The sequence below is a fragment of the Triturus cristatus genome, chromosome 2_1 (genome assembly GCF_964204655.1).
Source record: "Triturus cristatus chromosome 2_1, aTriCri1.1, whole genome shotgun sequence".
In the NCBI taxonomy this organism is placed as follows: Eukaryota; Metazoa; Chordata; class Amphibia; order Caudata; family Salamandridae; genus Triturus; species Triturus cristatus.
Genome location: NC_140581.1, coordinates 269,561,816 through 269,589,755, shown reverse-complemented (window position 1 = coordinate 269,589,755; position 27,940 = coordinate 269,561,816). Strand labels below are relative to the sequence as shown.

General features: G+C 43.2%; 1 protein-coding gene across 1 annotated transcript in view; it reads right to left on the bottom strand.

Moving 5' to 3' along the window:
- Window positions 1-372: 372 nt before the first annotated feature.
- LOC146864082 (UDP-glycosyltransferase 3A1-like) overlaps window positions 373-27,940 on the bottom strand; it is a 423,888-nt gene continuing 396,320 nt past the window's right edge. Inside the window, exon 7 of the mRNA XM_085631023.1 lies at window positions 373-2,713. Coding sequence (XP_085487149.1) covers window positions 2,437-2,713 — 277 coding nt within the window. The 3' untranslated portion in view covers window positions 373-2,436. The remainder of the gene's footprint in view (window positions 2,714-27,940) is intronic.

Sequence of the window (27,940 nt, the reverse complement as noted above, 5' to 3'; positions counted from 1 at the left end):
TGCAGTTGCCTCCTGGTCAGAGCCCTGGCACGTAATATTTTACAAATTAAGCCACACCGTAATGATAGAGGTGTCTATTTTGTACTAAATACACCACTGCTAATTCGTATAAAACAGAGCTGGTTCCACAGCACAAACAGTAGCTTTTGATTGATGGACACATTTCCTATGAAATTTGAATTAGGACATTGCATTCGCAGGACACTGAAAATCCTGTTTTGAGCGAGCTGGTTGTTGTATGTTCCAAACAAAACAGGAAACGGGAAAGGATTTCTGTTGTCATTTCCTCGCGACTGCATGATCCCATTGTAGTTCGTGCCTCGTGGTTAACTTTACGCTGATAAGACTTGGTGAAAAAACACATGGAGGCCATTTTACAGTGGCAAACTTTAATAACCATTCGGAAACAAGAAAAAGACCGTTCATAAATTCCTCTCTCTTGCGAACATTTCAAAGGCAGGGCAATAAATGACCGTCTCGTGCAATGACATTACAATTGAGAGCGTCCTAAAACATGAATAGCTATTAAACAACCGGGTGAGGCGGGAATTCAGTGTTCTGTCTTAAATGCCTTGATTTGACAGGACGTGGTGTTACTGGTGTGTGACGGGAAGGCTATTCATGAGCCCGGACAACTGCGCTTTTCTGTATACAAAATACATACATTATGCTCGTGTTACAAGACGGCCAGTCATTGGGAATTACCGAAGACAATCAAGGGTGCTTCCAATTAAGGCCCTTCAGAAGAACGCGGGGTCTCCTGGTTCATTGAGCAGGGACGCAGGTCACTGGATTCACTGGAATGTATGTCTAAAAACTCCCACTAGACGCCAAGTGAGGGCTTTCCTACCCTACAGAGCAAGGCGTTGGGAGTTCTAATGACAGCAAATTATTTCTCTGTTATCAAATCGAACCTCAAACCGAACGAAAAGCTCCAAATTTGACCATCAACAATGCAGCGTAGTGAGTACAATCAGGGTATCAAACTCCTCAAGTTATCTAAAAAGAGGAAGCTATTGTGATTCTTGAAACACAGATCAATTCTTCCTTGCTGGCCTAGTTTCTGCATCTGGCACGCTTTCCCACCACTGCCAAGCAAAATGCATGCAGCTCCGGCTCAAAATAAGGGGCATATTTATCAATATGTCACACAGTGCAGCGCAGCAAGCCACCATGCTGCGCTGCGATACAGCGAAAGGGCAGGAATGCACCAGACCTAAAATATTACGGTGCATTCCTGCCTTTTCCCAGCACTGGTGCACAATGTGCTGCTTAGCACCAGCACAGGCACTCTTGCACCATGGACACCTTCCTACACAAAACAATCCCCTGGTGTTGTTTCCTCTTTCCATGTGTGCTGCATTTGCAGCACACATAGAAAGAGGAAAAAACTAGGAGAAATAAACTTGTTTTACCTCCCCTGGGAAGGAGTAGCATTTTGGTGCATTTGCAGGTCTACCAGGAAGACAAATCTGGGAATGCGTCAAAATCCATGGCTGTTGCGTGGGAACACCCACACATCACCCATGGAACACCTCCCTGGGTAAAATAATGGAGCCCAGTGATTTTTCGCTGCAGTATGTTACTTCAAAGTAATTAAGCCTCCCAGGGCCACACAAGGTGGCCTTGCGTGGCTTAATATATTGCACTTAAGAGTTGCTTTGCGTTTGCACCCCGTTGCGTGGTGCAAAAGCGACACAACCCTTTGATACATATGGCCCTAAATATATCAAAACTAAAGGACCGATTAAAAGAAAGATGAAGTAGGAGAATGCTTGGAAATCTACACAAACCACAGATGTCTTGGCGTCCTATCACTTCACGATGCATGTTCAGCAGACTGTATAATACACTAGTTCATATAGAGTCAAACATTTTATTGCATTTTTTTCTCCTTCGGCAATGCATTTTCCCCATGGAGTAAGCCTTTACTCTACACTTCCAGAAGTCTGAGGGTGTACCCTTTCCTTATCTACTCTGAACAGAGCAACTTAACTCCATCCATGGCCATTAGTAAATGTGTGAAGTATAGAGACAGGAGTCTATGTGGAAACTGTTTCAGAATACCCACAAATCTACGAGCACCTACATTTTGTGAGGCTGTCCCCTTCCATTCTCCTTTGAGTGACCATTATCTCACCCCTGTCTCTGGCAGAGGCTGTACAGGTGGACTGTCTGCACTTGTCTGATCTGGGAACGGAAATGCGTCATAACGTAGTGAACCATAATCAAGGACTTTTGCCCAGAGAATTGATTTTTGTGCAAGTACCACATGCGCAAAAATCTTTACAATTCCAGTCTGAAGAAGTCAAATTAACTGTTCAATTATCCTCTGTATATTTGTGTCTATTCCATACTATTCACATTTTACATTGATCTACTGTAAACTGAGAGCATAATTAAAAAAATAGGCTCACATTTAAAAACAGCAACATATCAGGGCTTTTTTAGTTTATCTTGTCGAAGCAACTTTGAAAGAACAGTTCTCAGCAGCTTAACACAAATGTAGATAACCACAGCAGCAGATGTAAATATGAAGGCCATAACATCCAACAAATACTGCTGGTACCACGGTTGTTGGGAGCTGTATGGGCGTAGGTGGGCGCCTCCCTTTGACGCAATGATATGTTCCATCCATCGAACTAACTTCTGGCCAGGTGGAAAGGGCTCAGATCGGTGGATTTTACTCTGGGCTGTTGCGGCTGACTTGTAACTGAAAGAAAAAATAAACAGTTAACACTCCACTATTTGAAATACTTGCTTTCAGTACATCTAAAAAAGTTACCCTATACTTATTTATTGTACCATCTAAAAATGGCAACTCATGTTTTCAGATTGCCACAGACAACAAAAAAATGAGCCTTGTAGAACTCTAAGAAAATTCGTCTAGAAAGCTCTTGTAGTCATTAGTAATGTCCCCACATGCTCAAAGCTAAATCTTAATCTATGTTCCTTGATATGTTTATAAAAACTGTGCTGTGGGGCATACTAGCATATAGTATAAGGCTGTAAGATAACTACTTCAAATATTATTTTTTATTGTAATTTAAGGAATAATAAATAGGTTTTGCGCACATCATTTCATCACAGATTTTTGAGATTTCACAGCATTTATGGAGCAGACTAGACTCATGGTCCAAACACTGAGAACCTCGCTTGCCACGTGGGTTCAACTTGAGAAGTCGTCTCCATTTCTGTCTGGTGTCTTTCCGAAAAGGACTCCTGCTTGCTGCAATAAAGCTCAAGATACTTATTTACTTACTTATGCCTACTACCCCTCCTGGTGTATAGGCCATTAACCAGGACTTTCCAGCCATTCCTGTCCTGGGCTTTTCTGATTCTGACTCCAGGGGTAACCCATCATCTTGCAATCAGCCTCAAGGCTTCGACAATAGGTGTTTCTTGGCCTTTCTCTTTTGCTTTTCCCTTGAGGGTTCCAGGTCAGGGCTTGGGGAGGGTGTGACCTAGCCATCAGTAGGTCGTTGTTGCTGATGGTGTTTGGCCAGCGAATTGTGAGGATTTTCCTCAGACAGGTGTTAATGAAGGTCAAGACTTTTTTGGTGGTGGTCACTGTTGTCCCCCAAGTTTCTGCATCATACAGAAGGATTAATTTTACGTTGGTGAAAAAAAAAGCCTGATCTTGGTTTGCAGTATTATGTCCTTGGACATCCAGATCTTCTTTAGCTGAATGAAGGCAGCCCTTGCTTTTCCTATTCTTGCCGTTATGTCGGCATCTGTGATGCTCTGCTTGTCCATGACACTGTCTAGGTAGGTGAAGGCCTCAACCACTTCCAGTGCACCTCATGCAAGAGTGACTGCAGTTGTACTGGCGGTGCTAGCCAGGATCTTGGGTTTTCCCCTGTGGATGTTGAGGGAAAGCTGTGCTGACGTGGCTGCCTTATTGTGGGTCTTCTCTTGCATCTGCATCTGCAGATGGGTATAGGAGAGTAGGGCCAGGTCATCTGCAAAGTTCAGGTTGTCGAGCTGTATCCAAGGTGCTGTTACCATTCAGTTACTGCTGTAGGCACTGACAATACAAAGGGATGGAGGCAGCACTCGGACCACTCTATGATTGGACCAGCAGTGCCTTTGGAAATCTATATGTCTGACAAACAAGGGTAAATGCACTATAGTTAGGGTATCCGGAAAAGGACATAAAAAGTCAGTAAATTTACATTTACTATAGGTTTTTACTATTTTACAGAGGTCTAGCTTCTTAATTAATAGTATGGATCAAACATACATAATGGAGTAAAGAGTTGCCAACTTGCCATGCATATTTAATGATCTCTCAGGTATTTCTTCCATTGTAATGTGTGAATCACATTGTGTCAGATGGACCTGTATTTACTACCTAATACTAATAATTAAGCATGCTTGAACCATTACGAACACCTTACTTTAGTTTGTGCAGCCTGGGATTCTATGGCCGTTCTGCTAAGTTGTACAGTTCAATATTTAACATTTTGGCTCATAGCGATGAAGTGTTAAGTTCAAGAACTTGTTTCTACATATAGATTCCTTGATTCTGCAGTGTTTCTTGCCAAGAGAGCCATTGTTAAGACATGATAAATGCCAGTGGACAATTCCATGAGAAGCTGGTGTAAAACAGTTGAGAAGTGGGTTAGGAGTGAGAGAATGGTGATGCACAGGGAAGAGAAACAAGGATCTCGTACATGAGCTAAAGTGGTGTCATTTGTTGGGAAGAAGAGTACTGCCTACGAGACTCGATGACCAGGTATTGGACCTCACCCTTTCTGTAAGGTTATCCCCAAACCTTTTGTCTTCCTCTGCCTATTTTTCTGACCATTTTGTTGTTGGTTTTAGAACTCTGGTAAGTAGTGCTAAAATTCATGTGATCTCCCCCTAAACAAGGTATGACTGGTTTACACCTGTTTGGCATATCTAATTTACTTATAAGTACCTTGTACAGTGGTATACCATATACCCGGGCCTGCAAATTAAATGTTACTAATGGACCTGTAGCACTGATTGTGCCACCCACAGAAGTAGCCTTTCAAACCAATCTCAGTCCTGCCACTGCAGAGCTTGTGTGCGCAGTTTACTACCATGTTGACTTGGCATTTAAAACTACTTTCCAAGCCTTAAAAACCAATTTTATTACACAGAGGTCACACCTAAGATAGTCCCTAGGTAGCCTTTTGGACAAGATGCGGTGTAAGTAAAAGGTAGGACATTTGCCTTATGTTTGGAATGTCCTGGTAGTGACAAACAGCCTATTTTGTGCTCACTATGCCACTGGAACCAAGCTATCCTGTCTGAAGAGGGGTGACACCCCGAAACCGGTCCTAGGATGCTTGTTTCCAGTCCAGGGAGGACCTGGCTTGGCAGTTCGGTCTGAACTGTTCCCATGAGGCACAGGGTCAAGACTGATTTGCATATGGCTGGGTTCAAACTGGAACGGCATGGTGAGCAACAAAAAGATGGATTTAGGCCCAGATCTCTGTACTGGGGTGAATGTATGACATTGTTCTGCATTCTGTTCATCAACTGTTGTTTTTGCATTTGTCACCCGAGTGGGAAGGGTATGCCCAGACGTGGGTCCCGTGCTCACCATGCCACTGGAATCAAGCTATCCTGGCTGAAGAGGGGTGAAGCCCCGAAACCGGTCCTAGAATGCTTGTTTCCAGTCCAGGGAGGACCTGGCTTTGCAGTTCGGTCTGGACTGTTCCCATGAGGCACAGGGTCAAGACTGATTTGCATATGGCTGGGTTCAAACTGGAACGGCATGGTGAGCAAAAAACGATGGATTTAGGCCCAGATCTCTGTACTGGGGTGAATGTATGACATTGTTCTGCATTCTGTCCATCAACTGTTGTTTTTGCAATGGACCTGTAGCACTGATTGTGCCACCCACAGAAGTATCCTTTCAAACCAATCTCAGTCCTGCCACTGCAGAGCCTGTGTGCGCAGTTTACTACCATGTTGACTTGGCATTTAAAACTATGCCAAGCATTAAAAAACCCATTTTATTACACAGAGGTCACACCTAAGATAGTCCCTAGGTAGCCTTATGGACAAGATGCGGTAGACATTTGCCTTATGTTTGGCATGTCCTGGTTGTGACAAACAGCCTATTTTGTTTTTTTCACTGCTGTGAGGCCTACATCTCTTATAGGCTAGCATTGGGAAGTTCATTATATATTTTAAGGGGTAATTCCTGATCAGAAAAGAGTGGTGTTGCCATGTTAGGTATGTTGGTGATAAATCATACTTACTGGAGTAGTTGGGTTTTATATTAGTCTTTTAGAAATGCCACTTTTAGAAAGTGGGCATTTCTCTGTGCTTATGACTGGTTGTGCTTTGCAGCCTGACTCTAATACACTCAACCAATGAGAGGGGTTCTTAAAACCAAAAGAGGTAGAGCACCAAAATAGACGGAAGTCAAAAAGAAAGTATCCCCTTTTGGCCGCAATCACGGCATACACTTACAACCATACAATTAACGCAGCCCACATCATCAGAACATAAATGTATCGAATCTCAAAATATATAACAAGGATTTATTTCATATAATAAAAAACATCAAATTTAAAACGTAATCATATTAAAAAACCTTTAAAAAAATCTTTGCATATTTTATAAATACACATATCACAAAAAAGACAAAATTAATCTACAATTTCAAAACAATGTACACACAAACAGGAGAAAACAGTAGTCAGGAGTAATTCATATCATTGTATAGAATCACCAGTAACTTCAGGATTATCTGTTACAGTTGAAACATTTCATAGACTTTTTCATGAACTGGCAGTTATCCAAGTAATCTAGTGTCTACACACAAAGAGCATTGACGCGTTTTGGCGGGTAACACACTGTTAAAACCACCTAGTTCAGGATTTGTTGATATCTCCAGGTTATCAATGATATAATCTATAATACACATACCCAAAAAGACAAAGGGATACAAGAAACAAAAATAAGACATAAAAAGTTTTTTTAACATAAAATAAGAATAGTTTTTTTCTTTATAAACCACATTTATATCCTGATGATACAGAACACCACAGACATACTTGTATGCAGCTGCATGTTTCGCAAAGACTTATTAGTCCAAGTAATATCATTATACCCACAGGCACACCAAATACTAATACCACATGCACACTCTTGCTTATCTCATGCTCAAAGACGATAACTCATAGAGTCAAATACCTTTCAGATATTCATACTGAAGCAGAAATTAGGAGTCCTCAATATTCTCTAAGGCTATTCAGGATTCGATTCTGGTCCAAAAATCCCAATACGCTGTATGGAATCTATGTACGCATCACTAGATATTCCCATCACTATCTTGATTGGAAAAAACAAGGCATAATTACCTGTATTAAAAAACGACACACTTTACCAATAATGATCGGAGCGATTGGAGGAATAAATATCTGTAGACAATGGAAACAGTAATCAACCACTCCACTTCCAATGACAGTATCCCCTTCCTGTATTCCCACTCTCTAATTATTGAGATCTGATACGTACCTATCTAGGGCACATTCTCAGTCTGTCAACTATAATTCCACAGCTGTTAGACAGATGATCACGATCCTCTCAGGTCGGTCCCTGATTCTTTATAATATTAAAATCACCCGGACGCCTATGGTCCTGTATAAAAATAACTACATATCAATTTCGTGGAAAGCCATCTCAGTTAGCTACAACCTATCAACTATGCCTCCAAAACGACGTGGTAGAGAGTCCTTCCCATCACGTTCTATAAAACCCGAAAGACTACCCTGAAGCTAGACAATCCATTTTGTAAATAACAGGTCTCTGTCTATCAAGGGCCATCCCAGGAATATTCACCCCTGAATAGAGTTTCTCCTACTTTATGTATGCAATTTTTAAAAGACCACAAATGCGAGAGAACTAGTACTCTAATTATCTCTAGCAGCACTCACATTAAATATACATGTTTAACTATATAAAATAAAATATATCAGGGTCCAACCCAAGCGCAGGATGGCAGCCACTCTCCCTAATACACAAGAGTGATCGAAATGCTCCCTCGTTTTACCGGCTACTAGCTATTACAGCATGTCAATCTGTCGCTCGTGTTTGAACACTCTGAGACAGTCCCCAAAACTAGGTTCAGAGCTCAACATTCAGCACTCGATCTTCGCAAGGGATCTTACCTTCCTTCTTTTCACCAAAATGCACGGGGACCGCACCTCCAGTTTTGAAAAACGTGTAGTTAGGAGCGCATTTAAATGCATCCACCTCCATCCCACGTGACCACCCGAAAACCAATCTCATGCTTTTTAATCTCTATCAAAGCATATGAGGAACAAATGCACATAATGAAAACGCCATGCATCCACCTCCGTCCCACGTGACCACCCAAAAACCAATCACATGCTTTTTAATCTCTATCAAAGCATACGAGGAACGAATGCACATAATGATACCGCCATCTTAGAATGGTTGCGAATAGTGGACTAACAATGATCATAGCCTATACAGCTATATTTCCTACCGAGAATATTTAGATTAAAAAATAAAATACTTGATTACACTCCATTTTATGAAGCCGGATAGAATCTTTAAGTCTGCTCTATTTCGTGACCTAAGACCCTATCTCCACATATAAAATTCATTTTAGGGTCTCAGCACTTTGTGCAAATAACCATATTGGGAAACTAACAAGAAATTCCAATATCTAGCCAACTACCGGTTCAGATTTCAGGGGCTCGATGTAGAAAGTATAATAATTTTTTTGTAAGTCCCCTATTTATGAGCCCTCGACCCATAAATAGCTGCATGCAAGTATGTCTGTGGTGTTCTGTATCATCAGGATATAAATGTGGTTTTGAAAGAAAAAAACTATTCTCGTTTTATGTTAAAAAAACTTTTTATGTCTTATTTTTGTTTCTTGTATCCCTTTGTCTTTTTGTGTATGTCTATTATAGATTATATCATTGATAACCAGGCGATATCAACAAATCCTGAAGAAGATGGTTTTAACAGTGTGTTACCCTTCAAACGTGTCGAAGCTCCTTGAGTGTAGACACTAGATTACTTGGATAACTGCCAGTTCATGAAAAAGTTTATGAAATGTTTCAACTGTGACAGAAAATCCTGAAGTTACTGGTGATTCTATACCATGATATGAATTATTCCTGTCTACTGTTTTCTCTCGTTTGTGTGTACATTGTTTTGAAATTGTAGATTAATTTTGTCTTTTTTGTGATATGTGTATTTATAAAATATGCAAAGATTTTTGTAAAAGTTTTTTAATATGATTAAGTTTTAAATTTGATGTTTTTTATTATATGAAATAAATTCTTGTTTTATATTTTGAGATTTTATATATTTATTTTCTGATGATGTGGGCTGCATTAATTGTATGGTTGTAAGTGTATGGCGTGATTGTGCCAAGAGGGGATACTTTCTTTTTGACTTATGACTCTAATACACGTCTGAGCTAGGTGACAGCTACGCTTGGTGCATACTTTCCAGACAACCACCACACAGGAAGTACTGTGTGTGACAGGGGATACATCTGCATTCATCTGCATACTGACAGTCTTCATGGGCTGGGAGAGGGAGAGGTGGTTCACACATTACATATCTATAGGTTATGTCCTGACCTCACACAAAGGGCTGATTTATCCCCCCACCCCCTATCATCTGGAGCCTAGGCTGGGCTGAAAGGGATTGTTGTGCACTCCTAAGGGTTCTTTTAAGTCACCTCCTACATCAAAGACAGTTTTGAGTATAAGTACTGGGCAACCGACCCCATGTTGTTGAAGCACGTTTGAATCTGGAACTGAACCTCTACCAGAAGCACTGCTAGCGCTGCTTAAGGAAGTCATCAGGACTGCTTTTTGCCTGTTGCCCTGCTGCCTGGTAACTGCTTTACTGCTTAAAGGACTCAGCTGGACAGCTTTGCTGCTTGATGCCCTACTGCCTGCTGCTCCCTGACCCTGGTTTAACCAGACACTGTGTGGGACTAGTAACAAGATGCTGCTGGCTCTACAACTGCACTTTGCCAGAGGACTGCTCTGCTGCCAGGAGGGACCGCCATTTGACTGACTGCTTTGCTGTGTTGGCCTGCTGTCTGCTGATGGCTGGGCCGCAGGAGGGACTACCACTTTGCACGCTGCCTTTATGTGCTGGCCTGCTGCTTGCCGCCATCTGCTGTGCCATACTATTGCTCTCCAAGGGCTTGTTGGCTTGCCCCCTGTTTCCCCAGATTCCTCAGGGCCAGAAACGACAGTGCCTTATCATCTCCCTGCCTGGATTATGGTGTGTGGCACTCGTGTTTGGCCTCAGCGCGTGTTGAGTGTTTAGAACAGTGGCACATGTCTAGTGCTTCGCTCTGTCCCTGAACTGTGCCCCTTTGGAGTAGGACCAGAGTGTCCATCTAGCAAGTCACATCTCACAGGGAGTGCAGAAAGGATCCCTAGCCTTTATCTTGGAATCAACGTGGCCCTCTTTGACCTACACCCTGCAACACGCCTTCCAAACCCTGGGCTGCTCAACGACTGTGCACCCGTGCTCTCTGTAAACCATTGCCAGCTGACCTCGAAAGTAATCCCCTTGTCAGTGCAGTGGCTTCCTCACCTCGCCCTCATGTTGCTGGAGCAACCAGAGAGGCGTCAGAAGCCAGCGCAGTGAGTAAAGGATCCAGTTGCCAGGTAATGCTGGTCCCACCTACTCCGTGGAAGGGGAAAGGCCGCCTCAGCGTACGGCAAGGATTGTGCCCACATCAAAGATTCCCCACAGTGTCCCGCAATCCTGATAGAGGGACCAAGTGGAGAAAGAAATGGTACGGATCGGCTACAGCTGCGCCGAGCACAGGGTGCTGCAATATGAATGTTCCTCACGGAGGGGACGAAGTCAGGTCTCCCTGCTATCGTCTATAGTGTGTGTCCCACCGTTGGGCCGTACCTTGGGGGCACTGGTCAGCTGTAGTCTGCAGGGGTGAGGCCTCAATGGAGGCACCTGCTTAGCTGATTTAGGGACTACACAGTGAATTACCGTATTACCAGAACTAGGCTGGCAGGTGCTTCAGTGCCTTGTGTGGGGATGCTTAATCAACATATAAAGTTTAACAGGAGTGTAGGTGCGCTGCACCCTATGTGTTTCTGGGGAGATTTTGATTATCAAAGTTTTTATGGCGATATTTGATAATTCAAGTGCGTTTCCCTAACTTGAACTGCATTACATGCTTTGGTGTTATGATGTATGTCGTTTTGATTCTTACATTGTCCAGGATAACGAATACTATCTTAGTATCTGCATAATTTGCACAGTATTTACGATTCATGTCATTTTGGTCTGCTTTGATGTACAATATACTATATATTTTTAATATAATCCGGTTTGTAGTCTCTTTACGTGGTGTATTCATTGTGTTTCTATGAGTGTGTTGGGCAAACACTTTACATATTGCTGCTGATGATAAACCCACCTGATCTGCGCCAAGCTACCAGAGGGTAAGTACAGGTTATCTTTGGTGTGTAACTTACTTGCCCTGACTGAAGTGGTGGGCTTCCTCTGGCTTAGGTGCACACACTAGTCAACCTAATAGACCATTTCTAACACCAGGCACAAGGGAATGAGATCAATATGACATAGCTCATGTTGCTGCCACGTTGGAACTCACAAACCCACAAGTACAAACATACCAACTCAGAACAGTGGAATTAACCCCTTTCCCCTAAGTGGTCACCTGTCCTACATCTGTCAGAGCTTACCCCGAGAATCATTTCCACCATCTGACAACCAACTAATCCACAATGGTTTCAGTGTTGGGTTATTTTATCCTGCAAGCAACCAGCTGCTTAGATTATCATTGATTTGTCGAACTACACAACAACATATAGTAGAAGCAATATATGCCATGGTTCTGTAGTTACAAAATCTGAGAAGATTATGCAAATTTATCAATGTTTAAATGCAATAAAAAATGTTTTTTTTACGTGGCACAGTGGAGGGCTTTCATGGCTGTGGCACCTAACAACCAGTAAAATTACTGTACTGCCTAGGGTCCTATATGTAGTCCAGTCATTCCCACTACTCCATCCTGGTGGTACTTCAGCTAAAATACAAAAAAGTCTCAATATCTTTGTCTGGGCAAGCAAGAAGCCATGGATAGCAAAGAAGTAGATGTACAAACCAGTGGAGGTAGAGGTACTTGGTCTACCAAATATCCTGAAATACAACCAAGAAGCTCAAATATGTTACATAGTAGAGTGGCACTGCAAAGAGAGCAATAACTCTGATGCTTCCTGGATCGGGCTGTCACTGGGGTGCAATTGTGGAGGACACCCAGGTTGGCCAGGAAGAATACAACATGTGAACTACATTTGGTGATAGTGGTGACCCTAGAAGCATGGCATGCAGCGATAATAAAGTCATGCCTTTCTATATGCACATTCTCATTTACTCCCTCTGTGGGCATTCTGGACTTTTTTCTCGATGTGGCAAAAACAGACCTGCCAGCTAATAGGAGATTTGTTCGATGTGGAGGCCCTCAACACGTTAGATCAAAGTAGACTAAAGAATACCAGAACAAGAGAGGCTTAGGTATCTTCAAACCTGGCATCAGGTGTCTCATGGAGTCCTTAAAAAAAGCACGCCTGCGAGAAAATGTTGCAAAATAAAAACAGGGACAAACACTATCAGAAATATACTAATACTTGTGAGGGAGAGATGGAGGGGGAGGGAGAGATGGTCTCTGCCTTGCCAGACTAGATTGCAGAGAGAACTAGGCCACACTCCTACACCACAGGAATGGTCCTCCATCTATCAGAGAGTGAGTGTTAGACCTGGCATCCTTAGGGTGGTCTTCCCTCAACGTTTTGCCTGCTTACCTCCACTTTTTTGCTGTATCTTTGTGTTGGCCTTAGGAGTCTGAACGCTTTACCACTGCTGGCCAGTGCAAAAGTGTATGTGTTTTTCCCCTAAACATTGGTGTATACCTGTTTGGCATTTTTAGTTTACCTGTAAGTCCCTTGATAAGCGGTATACCACATACCCAGGGCCTGGAATCTAAATGCTACAAGTGAACCTGCAGCACTGGTTGTGCCACTCACACAAGTAGCATTCAAACGTGTCTCAGGCCTGCAATTGCAGGGCCTGTGTGTGCAGTTTACTGCCACTTCAACTTGCCATTTAGAACCATGTGCCAAGCCTTAAACTCCCCTTTTATTACACACAGGTCACCTCTAAGGTAGGCCATAGGTAGCCCTATGGGCAGGGTGCTGTGTAACTTAAGGCAGGACCTGTACTTGTAAGTTTTACATGTTGTGGTAGTGACTACCAGCTAATTTCATTTTTTACTACTGTGAGACCTACTCCTATCATATGGCTTGCATTAGGGATTCCTTAAAACACTTTTAAAGCACTAATTCCTGAAAGGAGTAGCTTCATCATGTTTCATATCTTTAGAATGGTGGCGATACATCCTCTTTAATGGAAAAGCTGGATTTGACATTACCATTTTCGAAATGCCACTTTTAGAAAGTGGACATTTCTCTGCTCTTAACTTTGTTCTGTGTGCCTGCAGCCTGTCTCTAATACACGTCTGGGCTGGGTGACAGCTACAGTTTGTCCATCTCCTCTAGACAGCCCCAAATACTGGAAGGGCTGGGTGTGACAGAGGACTCACCTGCATTCATCTGCATTCTGAAAGCCTTCCTGGGTAGGAAGGGGGAGAGATGGTTCACACCTACATCTGAATAGGTTGTGTACTGTTCTCACAGAAAGGGCTGATTACCCCCCACAGATGACAGAGAAGGACTAGGTTGAAAGGGATCCTTGTACACTTTAGAGAGCTCCTTTGAAGTCGCCCCTACATCAAATGCACAAATGAGTACACTGCTAGACCTAGAAAGAACTCTGCTGGAGTAAATACAGCTATGCTGAAAGTATTGCCACTTTGCAGTGACTGACTGTTCTGAGGAACTGCTTGTCTGCTTTGCTGAGCTGCCCCACGGCCTACTGATCTGTGCCCTGCTGAGGACAAGGACTGGACTCTCCCACTTGGACCCAGAGTGACTCTAAGGGTTTGCTGGCTTGCTTCCTGTTTTCTGAAGTCCCAGGGACACCAAAAACTTCATGCAATCCTGCTGGTGCTGCTGGCCATCTGTGAGTCCTACCCATGCCTGAGGTGCCCCCTCCAGTCCTGGGCCTCAGAAGTTGGTTTCTGCAGCGGTTTTTTCTACATCGACGTTGATGCAGCGGTGACTTTGCGCCAACCGGAACAAACGCATCACCTTAATTGCCAAAGAAGAGGCTGCTTAACGACAGAGATTCTATAGCAGGCGCTGCTCGACACCTACAGGCAGCGCAGCTTGACATTGATGCAGCGCCTGCACCGCAAAAGGGTTTGACACTGAAGCTTCCATCAATAGCGTGGATAAGCACCAACGTTTGTCTCCATCCACAGACTGACGACAGCGCAGCGCCTTCCACGACTCCTTTAGTCTTCGACATCGACACTTTGCTCCGTCCTAGGTACTTTGTTAGTGGGACCTGTGTGAGTCCTGTCGCCGGCCTGCCCTCAATCGCGGTGAGCCTAAACTTTTGATTTACCCCTGTCTAACACGACCTAAACTAACCTTTCAGCGCTATTGACTTCTAAGCACTGCTTTCACTTTTAATCTTTAAAAATTCACATCTCGACTTCTAGTGGTTGGATTCATTTTAGTCTTGTTTTAACCAGTTAAAAATTCTCTATTGTTCTAAACAGATAAGCCTACCTATGCTACCAGAGGGCAAGCACAAGTTACCTTTAAGTGTGAATCTAGCTTACCCTGATTAGGATTGTGGTCACTACTTGGACAGGGTGCAAACTTCTGCCAACTAGAGACCCAATTTCTAACAGCGAGGATCTTCTTGATGAGTGCCTCCATCAAAGAAACATTTATCAAAATAGCACTCTATTGTTTCTACAACCCAGAGAGGCTTAATTCATGGGATAACATCAGATCAAAGGAATGCTGGCGGTGCTGCAATGGTACAGACACGCTCCTTAACTTTCTATGACACTGCCCGAAACTTACTGGGCAGAGGTTCTGGATGATATCAACTCCATTTCAGAAAGTAAGCTGTTGAAATTCCCCACGTGGATAGTCCCAGGGATACCAAATCGCCTCACCTACCCACCTAAGTCACATAGGAGGAAGATCATTTCAGTTTCCTTGACTGCGGCAAGGCAGAACATAGTGTCTACCTGTGGGAAGGCTCGAGTGACTGACCATAAATCTAGGATCTGGGATTCTCTGCTGATGGAAAAAATCACAAATATCCTGTTGGGCATTGCAGACGGTCCTTAGTGGAACTTTGCGTTGGCAGTCAGCATGGTCTGGTGTTGATGTAGTGCAAAATGAAGATCTTGCATTACCAGTGGTCGCTGGAGGTCGCTGTAGCATGAAGAGTTGGGTTCAATAGAGCTTTGAGTTGGCGATGACTGACCTGAAGACTAGGTATGAGGTTCCTATTGTTAGACCTGGTGCCAACTTTGAAGTGGAAGAAACTTCTAGAATGTTTTTGGAATTTCTTTCCTCCCTTCCCAGGCTCTAATATGTGCAGGGTGAAAAAAGACTCTTCTTTGTTAGTGTGCTGAGACAGCTCCTTTGAAATTTAAATGGTGCAGGAAACAGCTCCGCCCCTCACATATTGAAAGGGAGTAATCCCTGACAAAAATTATTGTCAGTGAATATACTTTCCGAGTGGGAGATACCCAGCCCTTTTGGAAACACAAGTAGTGGTCCAGTCATTATACCTCCTTCTGGGGAAAATAACCTGTCATGGTGTGTGATATTTTCTAGTCACACACTGGTTGTGTTTCTTAGAGGGTAGGAGGAATATCTTTGCTTCTGCGGGGACCTGTGAACAGGTTAGTGACACATATACTTCTTTCTGAGTTCGACAGTAAGCCAAGCCCACGAATTTACACATCCCCCTGAGCGAAGATGGACAGAAGAGATACACATGTGCCCATGGCAGCCAATAGCAATTTGTCTCCAGTCACGCAGACACACCCTATAGACGACCTAGCATCTGCTCTGTTAGAGCTGCAAATCGAAGTACGGTCACTCCGGACAGAAAATCAGCAACTAAAAAGCAACCTAACACACATAGCTTCACATAAAGGGGTTGATTCCAGAGTAACAGGAACTATACCCAAGACTGAAAAAGGACTATTTACAGCCACCGCATTTTACCTTACCGGTAACAGGTTCCCCTGCTTTCGCCTCAGGTGGGGACAGAGCACCACCTGTCAATCTTAGGGTATTGACTCCTAGTCCTGTTCCTTTAGTGGTTCCTGAAAGGTTTAATGCAGACAGCGCAAAATTTAGTGTCTTTATGAATCAATGCCATCTCTAATTCCTCTGCAAACCTGCCTCCTTTCCAGATGATGCTGGTAAAGTGGCCTTCATAATCTCCTACTTAATAGGCAATGCAGCCACCTGGGCAGTTACACTAGAAGAAAATGATGATCTCATTTTATACGATTTTGGTGCATTTAAAGAAAAGGTGCGTTGTTTATTTACCAGGCATACCTTCATGCAAGCCAGCGATAACGAGTTGTTAGGTCTGAAACAAGGGTCCAAAGATTTACTTACATACATTGCTGGCTGCAACAGATTAGTGGCCGAAACACAGTGGCCCGCGAGCAAGAGAACCTCTTTGTTTTATCGAGGCCTTAGAGACGATCTCAAAGACATACTATCTCAAATCATACGGCCCGATTCACAGAACTAACTTAAGACAACATCCTAAACTTACTACCAGTTTGGTATTCACAGAAGGCACTTACTCATTTCGGTATTCACAGAAGTTAGGAGTCCTAACTTTAGGACTCTTAAATGCCTTCTGTGAATACCGAAAGTCTTAAAATTAGGATTGTTCTCAGTTTAGGAGTAGTAAAGTTAGGTTTACATGCTTGTTTGGATTATAGAGCGCTAAACAAAGTCACATTCAAGAATAAATACCCTATGCATCTCATATCTGTTCTGCTAGACCAAGTGAAGCAGGCTAAAGTATTCACCAAACTAGACCTTAGAGGCCCTTCCCATCTGATCGGGGTTAGAAAAGGAGACAAATGGAAGAACGCCTTCCGATCCAAGTTTAGACTCTTTGAGTACTGTGTGATGCCTTTTGGACTCTGCAATGCCCCTTTTTTGTGAACTAAATACAGCGTAAACATTTAGACATCTTTGTTATCGTCTACATTGACGGCATCTTGATTTATTCTCAAAACTAAGAAGATCACGTTAATCATGTCAAAAAGTTCTTACAATATCTCAGAGACAATCATCTTTTTGCTAAATTGGAAAAGTGCATGTTTCCTACCGCTCAGGTAGATTTTTGGTTTTTTTTTCTTGTCTCCTGAGGGTATATACATGGATCCTAAGAAGATAGAAGCCAATGTGAATTGGCCCAGTCCTTGTTCAGTTCAAGATGCGCAATCCTTCATAGGATTTGCGAACTTCTATAGAAGATTCATTGATCACTTTTCTGACATTATGTCTCCCATCACTAAGTTGTTGCAAAAGGGTAAAACCTTTGATTAGTCTCCCCATGCCGAACAAGCTTTTGTAAAATTAAAAGACTGTTTCACATCAGCCGCCGTGATCAAGCATGCCGATAACATTCAACCATACTTTCTCAAAGCTGGCAATTCACAATATGCAGTAGGGGTAGTGTTATCACAAAGGGATGAAAAAACAGGGAGGTTACATCCCATAGCCTACTTCTCCAAAACACTTTTGCCAGCAGAGCAAAACGATACCATTGGTGAACGAGAACTATTGGCCATTAAATTAGCCTTCCAGGAATGGAGACATTATCTCCTAGGGTCACCTCATACCATCACGATTTATTCAGACCATAGAAGCCTTCAATTCTTTAAGACCGCTAAAGCTTTGACACCACATCAGATGAGGTGGGTCCTTTTCTTAAGTGAGTACGACTTTGTTATCACATATCGCCTTGGCTCTCGTCAAGGGAAGGCAGATGCTTTGTCAAGATTAGGAAAAGACCAGAAGGCCCACTTGGAACATCTGCTACACATCATACCCACACAATGAATTATAGGCCTTTGGGCTAAAGAAGGAGATGCATCCACTGTCTTTCTGCAAGAGTTATCAGAAGCCTGCTGTGTCTCAGGAACAAAAGAATGGTTATCTCATCTGAGTAACTGTAGGAGATCTGCTTTATCCTGAAAACAAACTATACACCCCCACACCAGAACTACGGCTTCAAGTGTTAAAGTGGTGTCATACTACACAGCCTTGACAGGACACCCGGGGCAACAAAAAACCTTACAATACTGCCAATGATGGTTTTGGTGGGAGAACATGTCTGAAGACATTCAAAAGTATGTTCAAACATGTACCACATGTGCTAGACAAAAGCCATCACATAGCGTTCCTGTGGGGTTATTGCAACCCCTCTCCATCCCACAAAGACCTTAGCATTCCATAAGCATGGACTTTATAACTGATCTCCCTGTTGCCCAAACCTGCACGACCATTTTAGTAGTGGTGGACATCCTCACTATAATGGCCCATTTTGTCCCTTTAAAAAAGATATCTACGGCAAAGGGGATAGTGGACATTTTCATAGAACAGGTGGTACGCCTACATGGTATCCCCTTCACTATATTATCAGATCGGGAACCTCAGTTCCTATCAAGATTTTGGCGAGGTGTATGCTCAGCATTGCATATTGATCATTGTTTGTCGTCAGCATACCATCCTCAAACAGATGGACAAACGGAAAGGGCCAACCAGACATTAGAGCAGTACTTACACTGTTTATTGAGCACTACTACTAGTGATTGGGTCCAAGCTCTCCTGTGGGAATCAACAGAGATCACTGTTAGCATGAGCTTAAGCCATTTTGATTGTGGCAGCCATTTTAGTTAGCCACGTGCTAACCATGTGCTTCTTCTCTCTTTACTGTTGCCTGCTTTTCTATTCTGCTTGAGTCATCAACTATAGTTAACTCCTTCAGCACTGAGCCAGAGCAATGTATGCTCAGAAAGGCCTGCAGCTGCTAGAATGCACCTGTCTTAGAGTGTAACTGACAGGCTATTTTAACTGGTGTAAGCAGTTTGGTTTCTCCTCCCACTCTGCTGGCTAAGTGATTCCTATCTGCCCATGTTAGTCAATAACTATTCTTGTATATGCCTGTACCTCCCCTTTGAATCTCAATGCTTACAGTGCAGAAAACGTTGTATATAAGGCCTGTGTTCTGTGACTTCAATGTACTACCTCATACAGTTCCTGAGGGCTCAATATTTATGTAGACCCACTCATGAGTGATGAATAAACTTGTTCTTTGATATTTAAGCTTCAGTGCCATGTTCTTCTTTGGTGGTTTAGGGACCCGTGGGCAGATTAGGGTGAACCCCTGCACCGTTGGGCCCCTAAAAAGGCTAATTTCCACAAATTGGCGCCCAACTTGCGGGGCTCATCGGAGACGCGGGCATCCGAGGGTGTGGTCTTGACGGAGGACAGGAATCTACTGAGGAGGTACCCGGCACGAGGAGACCCTTTGTCTTTGCAGACCAACGTGTTTTCCGGTTTTCCCGATCTGACCCTCCAGGTGATGGCCTGTCCCGACTGAGATCTCCCTTGTTGTAAATGATTTTTCAGTGACCATTAGGTCGACCCAGAGCTTGGCAGGTGGAGGTTGGAGACTTTGGTTTGGTAAGGTCACTACAGCGACACTCTTATTTTGGATTTACTTGGCCAAGATTCTGGTTTTGATTGTTTGATTTACTTGTTGCAATAAGTAAAGGCAGGTAATGAGGAGAATTTTCTCTTTTTGCAATATTTGTGATAGGTACTATATTTGGGATAAGTACTACTTTAACTATAATATTATATTTATTATAATATTTTTGGCATGCCTGCTTTTAGCACACTTCGAAGGATGTGTTGCTGTCTTGGAGTTCCCAATATGGATCTGGAAAGTAGTCAGCCGGCTCCCCTAGAGGGGACACCTGATAGGTTTGTTTATATTAAATATGGTATTTCTTCCATAATGTATAGTACACTGTGGAACAAATACACAAAAAAGGATCCAGATCTACGATGGCCAGTAAATGGGTCATTTGATGTTAAGAAGATTCAGTATGTTGAGCAGTGTTTGTTTAAGAGAAAGAGTCGGCAAGATATGCTTGATTGTGTACGAATGTGGGAGAAAGAGGTGAATGAGAGAGTGAGGAGTGAAGAAGCTATAGGAGAAAAAGAACAGCGCAAGACTATTTATGCAAAAGTGGAAATGAAAGAGAAAGAAGATAGGGAGCGTCATTTAGAGGTAACTGGCCAGTACCCTGTTAGGCGCCCCATTTATCCCATCCTTAATAGCCCTCAAGATGATTCTATTTTGTTAGATAAACCCCGCCCCCATATAAATTCCCTAGCGCCCCTGAGAAAGAAGGTTCTGATGAAGAGCATTTTTCCTCAGATGAATAAGATGATGATAAGCAAACTGGGCGAATGACTCGCTCTACTTTAACCACTGAGAATAAGGCCACTCTTAGATCCGCTGCCCGTAAGGCAGCATATGGGAATGCCTCCGCTCCAGAAGTTCTAGCAATAGTTCAGCAATGGTCAGATCTAGAGCAGGTATATTTTCTAGAAACGTTCACTTGTGAAGTAATAACCAGTTTTAGAAAACATTCTGATGATCTAGAGCCTGCTGATATAAATTCTGATTATAAACAGTTAAGTGATGGCACCTTCCCTCTTTACAAATTTCCGATCTAATTAGGCGAGTGGCTAAATTAAGAATTGCTGCCTTCCGTCTGCAAGAAGAGAAAAGGGCAGCTGCTAAAGCTACAGCTGAGCAAACAGTTCAGCTCCCAGTGCAACAATAAGGAGCTACAGGGACAGATACAGACATAAGTAATCTTGTAGTTACTGTAAAACCAATGCGTGAAGCTGCGCCTTTATATGTTCCCCCAAAGGGAACTGGGACAAGTGACAATAAAACTTCAATTAATGCGAAAGGTTATTTTATTTATAATTGGGTTTATACCCCTTGGAGTAGAGCAGGTGTTATGGCTCTTAAAGCTGCTTTGCCTGATTCGCGCAAAAACCCAGCTGCTTTTTATGAAGAAGTAGAAGGTGCTATTAGTTCTTGCACTATGACATTACCTGATATTGACAAGTTCTTTGGACTTATTTTACCCCCTGATTTGTGGAGATCAATTCAGAAGGTAGATGATAATGTAGCTTATGGTGATACTTGGGTGCATTTAGAGGAAACAGATGCCGCGAGAGAGCCTGCGCAGAAACCGCAACAGGTGATTTTAGATCTTCCTAAAGCTATTGTAACTAAGTTGAAAACTCTTATACCCCCTAAGAAAATAGATTGGACTACATTAGAGTCTTGTAAGCAGAAAGCAGATGAGTCCGTTTCTGATTTCTTTACACGATTCGAGGAGACATTCCATGACTTTAGTGGCCAGTCATTGACAGATGACACGGGTAAGCATCTTTTCGTCGACAAATTTGTCGCAAACATGTTGCCAGAAATAGCTAATCGCCTATAAGCCAGCAAGAGTTCATGGACTACGTCTTCACCCATCTCCCTTTTGACTATGGCTCAGTATTACGAGCGTCAGGAAGTAGAAGCAAAAGGCAAAGAGGATAAAAAGGTTAAAGACAAAAGTTATGTTGGCTCAGGTCTATGGTCCCTCATTTAGAGGTGGTGGTAGAGGCGGACGTGCGATATATCACCCTGGTGCACCCCCTTTCCCTCGAGCACCTTTGTCTTCTGATCAGTGTGCTTATTGTAAGGAGACTGGACATTGGCGTTTTGCGTGCCCTCTTTTGCACGGTCAGCAGTATCAGCGGGGTAGAGAAAACATGAGAGGCTGCCCCTGGAACTCAGGAAATAGGGGAGGCATGGATAATGGTACTAGATTTGAGGCAGTTGAGCACAATCAAAATTATTTTAATACTTTTGATAAGCGCAATCAATATCAAATGTCTGATTATCTGACTGATGGTCCTAAGGATTCTGATTATGCATAGGAATGCCTAGGATGGGGTATGGAACTGGTTGAGGTCCCAGTAGATCAGAGGGGTCCCTGTATCGATGCAAACATCTTGGGTTCTACTGATCAGTTTCTGGTAGATACTCGTAGTGCTCTGTCTAAACAATTGGTTCCTAGGGCTCCCCTGTCTGGCACAACGATAACATCGATAGGATTCGATGAGACACCTTCCCTTAGCCCACTGTCAGAACCACTTGCATTCAGTCTTGATAAATTCACTGCACCATGTCCATTTTTGCTTTCCTCTAACACACCGGACAACATTGTGGGTATCGATATGCTTAAACATTTTCGTGCTACAATGCGTTGTTTTCCAGAAGTTGTATGTGTTATTTTAAATGACAACTATCCACTGGTTGAGTGGTCTTGCCTTATTAAAGAAGATATTGCTCTGGCATCGCTACCTAGTACCTTGTGGGCTACATCAGATACTGATGTGGGACAAATGGTTATCCCGCCAGTCCATATTCAAGTGAAGGAAGGTGCCTCATTGTCTCGATTGCCCCAATATAAAATATCTTGGGAAGGTGAAGAAGCATTGATACACATTGTTCAGGATTTGATCAGAGTAGGGGTTGTGGAAGAAGTCCCCTACAATCCCTGTAAATAGCCCTATTCTTCCTATTTTGAAAAAGGACACTGATTCTAAAGTCTATAGATTTATCATTGACCTACGAGAGGTCAATAAGATAATAGTGCCCCAATACCCGGTAGTCTCTGACATCACGACACTTCTTACTATGATTCCTCCTACTGCGGCCACATTTAGCGTCATTGACATTTTTCTCGATACCTATTCATCCTGACAGCTGTTATTTGTTCGGCTTCACTTTGAATAATCGATCCTTCAGATTTTGTAGCGCTCCACAAGGGTATACAGAGAGTCCTAGCATCTATAGCCAGGCATTGAAGAGACAGCTTGATGCTTTTCCTGTACCAAAAGGGGTGGCTCTTATTCAATATGTCGATGACATCTTGTTGGCTGCTGATACCCCTGAACAGTGCGAAGAAGGAACACTGTTATTGCTCTCATTTCTTGCATCTCATCATCACAAGGTCTCTCTGAAGAAATTGCAATATTGTAGACAGCAGGTTACCTATTTAGGTCACCTCCTGTCTAAGAAGGGACGTGCACTCACACTAGACCGCATTCAAGCTATTTTAGACACGCCTGTGCCCTGTACTCAGAAGGATGTTCGTGCACTGATTGGCCTTACTTCTTTCTCTAGGCAGTGGATCCCTAACTTTTCCTACATTGTCAAGCCCTTGTTAGCCCTTTCGACTAAAGACACTCCGATGCCACTCCCATGGACTACTGAACGTCAGAATGCCTTCCAACAGTTACATCAAGCTCTTTGCTCTGCACCAGTATTAGGAACTCCAGACTACAGTAAGCCCTTTACACTCTATGTACATGAGAGGGATGATTGTGCCCTCTCAGTTTTAGGACAGACACATGGTGAGAAGCAGCGTCCTTGTTTATATTTCTCAGCTGTCCTTGATCCATTCACCCGTGCGTTGCCTGGGTGTTTTGGAGTGGTAGCGGCGACAGCTGTGTCCATACATCAGAGTGAGGGAATAGTCTTGTCACATAGATTGCTTGTGTTAGTTGACGCCCTGTTAAACCAGACGAAAACACAGCATTTGACTAGTGCTCGCTTGACAGGCTATGAATTGACACTTTTGGCCCCTCATATTACATTGAAAAGATGTTTGACTTTAAACCCCACTACACTATTGCCATTCCCAGCTACTCAGTCCCAGTCACAACAAGAGTTGCATGACTGTATATCCCTTACTGGGGAACAAACAAAGGGCTGTGTTGACTTACAAGATATTCCCCTTTCTAGTGTTGATGGGGATTTGTGGGTTGATGGGTCCTGCTTGAAATTGCCCGATGGCACAACATCAGCTGTGTACGCTATTACAACACTTCAGACAGTAGTTGAGACAGCCCGCATCTCACAGAAGTCAGCTCAGGCAGCTGAGTTGATAGCACTGACAAAGAGCATGTTAGCTTAGTACTGATTTGCTTGTTAACATCTACACCGCTAGCCGATATGCTTTTGGAGTGGCTCATGATTTTGGGCGACTTTGGAAGGAAAGAGGCTTCCTTACGTCACATGGGACACAAATAGTGCATGGGGAATTAGTACATAATCTCCTTACTGCCTTGACATATTCTAAGACAGTAGCGATTGTTAAGTGCAGCGCACACAAGAAAGTGACTGATAAAATAGGACAATGCCTTTGCAGATCACACAGCTCATGAGACTGCAATGCAGCGAAGTACTACACCTATGTATGTGGTTAAGTCACAGGCTGAACGTTGGCATGATGCCAGGCAAGAAGTGCTGGACATGTGGCGATCTGCCTCTGCTGATGAATTAGACCAATAGTCTAAGGAGGGAACATTGGATGATGAGGGCTGTTCGAGGAATAAAGAAATGATGAAGTGGAGATTGCCCACAGCCTATTCATACCCCATGATTCACATGGGCCGGCACATGTTGGAGCATCTTCAATAGCAAAGTTACTTACGCAAGTTTGTGATCATCCAGATATTGCCGGCACAGCTAAAAAGATAGTCCAGTCTTGTCTGATTTGTCTTCAGTATAATCCTGGAAAGGGAAGGAACACAAACTGCCACAGGAGGATTTGCAATACCAACTGCACCTTTTGAGGTACTGAAAATGGATTATATCCAGCTTTAACGCTGTAATAACCTGAAATATGTCCTAGTAGTGGTATGTGCCTTTAGTAAATGGATAGAGGCATATGCTACGAAAGATAATACAGCTCGTACTACAGCAAAGGTGCTCCTAAAGGAGTTTTTCCCCAGATTCGGCATCTGCCGAGTTTTGTGGAGTGACAACGGACCCCATTTCATTAGGAAAGTTGTTGAGTATGTCTTGAAAGGATTGGGAACCAAGCAGCAGTTCCATGCTGCTTTTCACCCACAATCAGCAGGGCTAGTTGAACGATACAATTGTACCCTTATGCTTAAATTGGCCAAAATACAGGCTTCCACATCTCTGAAATGGCCTGATGCACTGCCATTGGCATTACTATCCATTAGATCGGTACCACATTCACGATCGGGCCTCACACCGTATGAGGTGGTATTCGGGAGGCCAATGAACATTTGGGAGATTCCTAAGCCACGCCCTATACATGATGTACCTTATGTGTTGATGAGTGACTACTTGTCTCAGTTGACTGACAGCTTGCTTTCTATTCATCAACAGTTTCGAGAAGCTCTTCCTGACAGGTCGCAAGGTGATGGACATGATCTGCGGCCCGGTGACCAGGTGATGGTGAAAGTGATCCAGAGGTCGAGCAGACTGGAACCAAGGTGGTGGGGACCTGAGCAAGTTTCCTGGCCACCAGAACTGCAGTCCGAGTGATTAATTGGAAGAACTGGGTCCACTCCACTCACTGCAAGAGGGTGCCGTCTGCCTTGGTGGAACCTGCTGCACTGAAAGATCATTGTGACATCCTGGACACAGAGAGAGCCAAGCTGCATCACCTGCAGAACCTGAGGAAGTCTTCCCGGACCATACGATCCCTGGTGCATCTCGATATCAGCTGCGACCCCGGAAAAGAGAAACTTCATTGCTGAAAAAGACTGGTTGAGTCACCGTCCTGAGTTAGTTAAAGGCTGAGCTACAAAGGGGGGGATCCTTGTAGTGATACCCGTCTCAACCCTCAGTGAAGAAACCAACGGCTGCCCAGGACCTTAGGACTCCTTCTGTTTTGTCTTTCAACATCCAGAAGAATATGTCTGCAGAGAAGAGGTCAATTGCTATGAGAGTCTGTGACAGAAAGATCATGTTTATTGTTGGACTTACTTCCATTGTTATCATCATTGCTACGATAGCATGGGTTATAGAGGGAGTAACTCCTGCTCAAAATCTACTGACTGCTACTACTCCTATCCCCATTGAGCACCACTACTTCACCCTCCCTTACCATGAGCAGAAACATAGACAGTCTTATCTCAACAATACGTTCATTCAAATGTTACATCACACCCATAATGCTACGAACATTACCAACTGTTGGGTGTGGGGAATGATGCCAGCTCATCAGAAAAAGGGAGGAACGCCTTTTATTCCTCTGCCTTTTTTACATAACAGCTCCTGCAGAGCCTGGTTTGCGCTGATATGGGATACTCTTGTTGCTAAAATCACTGACTTTGGCATACGAAGACTGAACTTTTAGCTAAATAGAGCCTGTTACCCTGACGAGGAAGGAGATCCACAAGCAAAATGAACTGTGTGGGAAATGGAAGAGTATCGCAGAGAAAATTCCTCCACACATTATGTTTTCCCAAACACTCGAACTGCCAAGGGTAATGGACCTTTTGTTATAGCTGTTACTAGCGCTCGAGCAGACCTGTGTGTAAACAGTGTTGGTAGTATTCCTGTGGGGAAAAGTGATTGGACTTTAAATATTACTGGAGTAAATAACAGCAGTTTTACGTCATCACATAACACCTATTTTATGTGCGGAAATAAGGGATACTATAATTTAACCATTGACTGGTCCGGAACTTGTTTTGTGTCCTTTTTGCTACCACCTGCGTTTTCGGCACATGAATCCTATCATAAAGACTATAAACTGCTTAATGACATTTCTAAAAATAGATTTAAGAGGACAATAAATCATGATGAGGTGGATCAAACTGACACTGCATTGCAACAGTATGCTGACTTCAATTTGGGACAGTTCTTCTTTGTTGGTTCCGCCTTAAACAGCAGAAAGATCAGGCGCTTGACATGTGTTGTAGAGGCTGCAACCAATCAGACAGCTATGGCACTTGGGAACATCACAGAAGAACTCCAAATTGCGAAAATTGTGGCACTCCAGAACTGGATGGTGTTTGATGTTGTCCTCGCGGATCGTGGTGGAGCATACCGCATCATTGGGAGCAGTTGTTGTGTCTATATCCCTGACCATGCCCCTTCAGTTTTTGAAGCAATTTCTAAGCTGCATAAAATAGCCACTGAAATCCATCAGGAATCAGGAACTTGGACTTGGACTAGCTGGATTTGGACAATGATTACTACCTGGGGCTGGAAATAGTTAACAGTTCAATGTATATTTATTGCGATCCTCTTTATATGCTGTTTATTTATACAATGTGGCCCGATACTTTGTTCCCTTTGTGTTTCTACCTGTACTTCATGCACACCTGTCATGAGAAATGCCAAAAATTTAAATGCCCAATTAGTAATAGATCAGGAGATCAATAACCTGATGCGTAAAGATGTGCAAGATATCTTCCATGTCCCTTCTAAATTATAGGGATGTCTTCAGCTAATGCTAAAAAGGTCGTATGTGGGAATCGACAGAGATCGCTGTTAGCATGAGCTGAAGCCATTTTGATTGTGGCAGCCATTTTAGTTAGCCACGTGCTAACCATGTGCTTCTTCTCTCTTTACTAATGCCTGCTTTTCTATTCTGCTTGAGTCATCAACTATAGTTAACTCCTTCAGCACTGAGCCAGAGCAATGTATGCTCAGAAAGGCCTGTAGCTGCTAGAATGCACCTGTCTTAGAGTGTAACGGTCAGGCTATTTTAACTGATGTAAGCAGTTTGGTTTCTCCTCCCACTCTGCTGGGTAAGTGATTCCTGTCTGCCCATGTTAGTCAATAACTATTCTTGTATATGCCTGTACCTCCCCTTTGAGTCTCAATGCTTACAGTGCAGAAAAAGCTGTATAAAAGGCCTGTGTTCTGTGACTTCAATGTACTACCTCATACAGTTCCTGAAGGCTCTGTATTGATGTATTCCCATTCATGAGTGATGAATAAACATGTTCTTTGATATTTCAGCTTCAGTGCCAAGTTCTTCTTTGGTGGTTTAAGGACCCGTGGACAG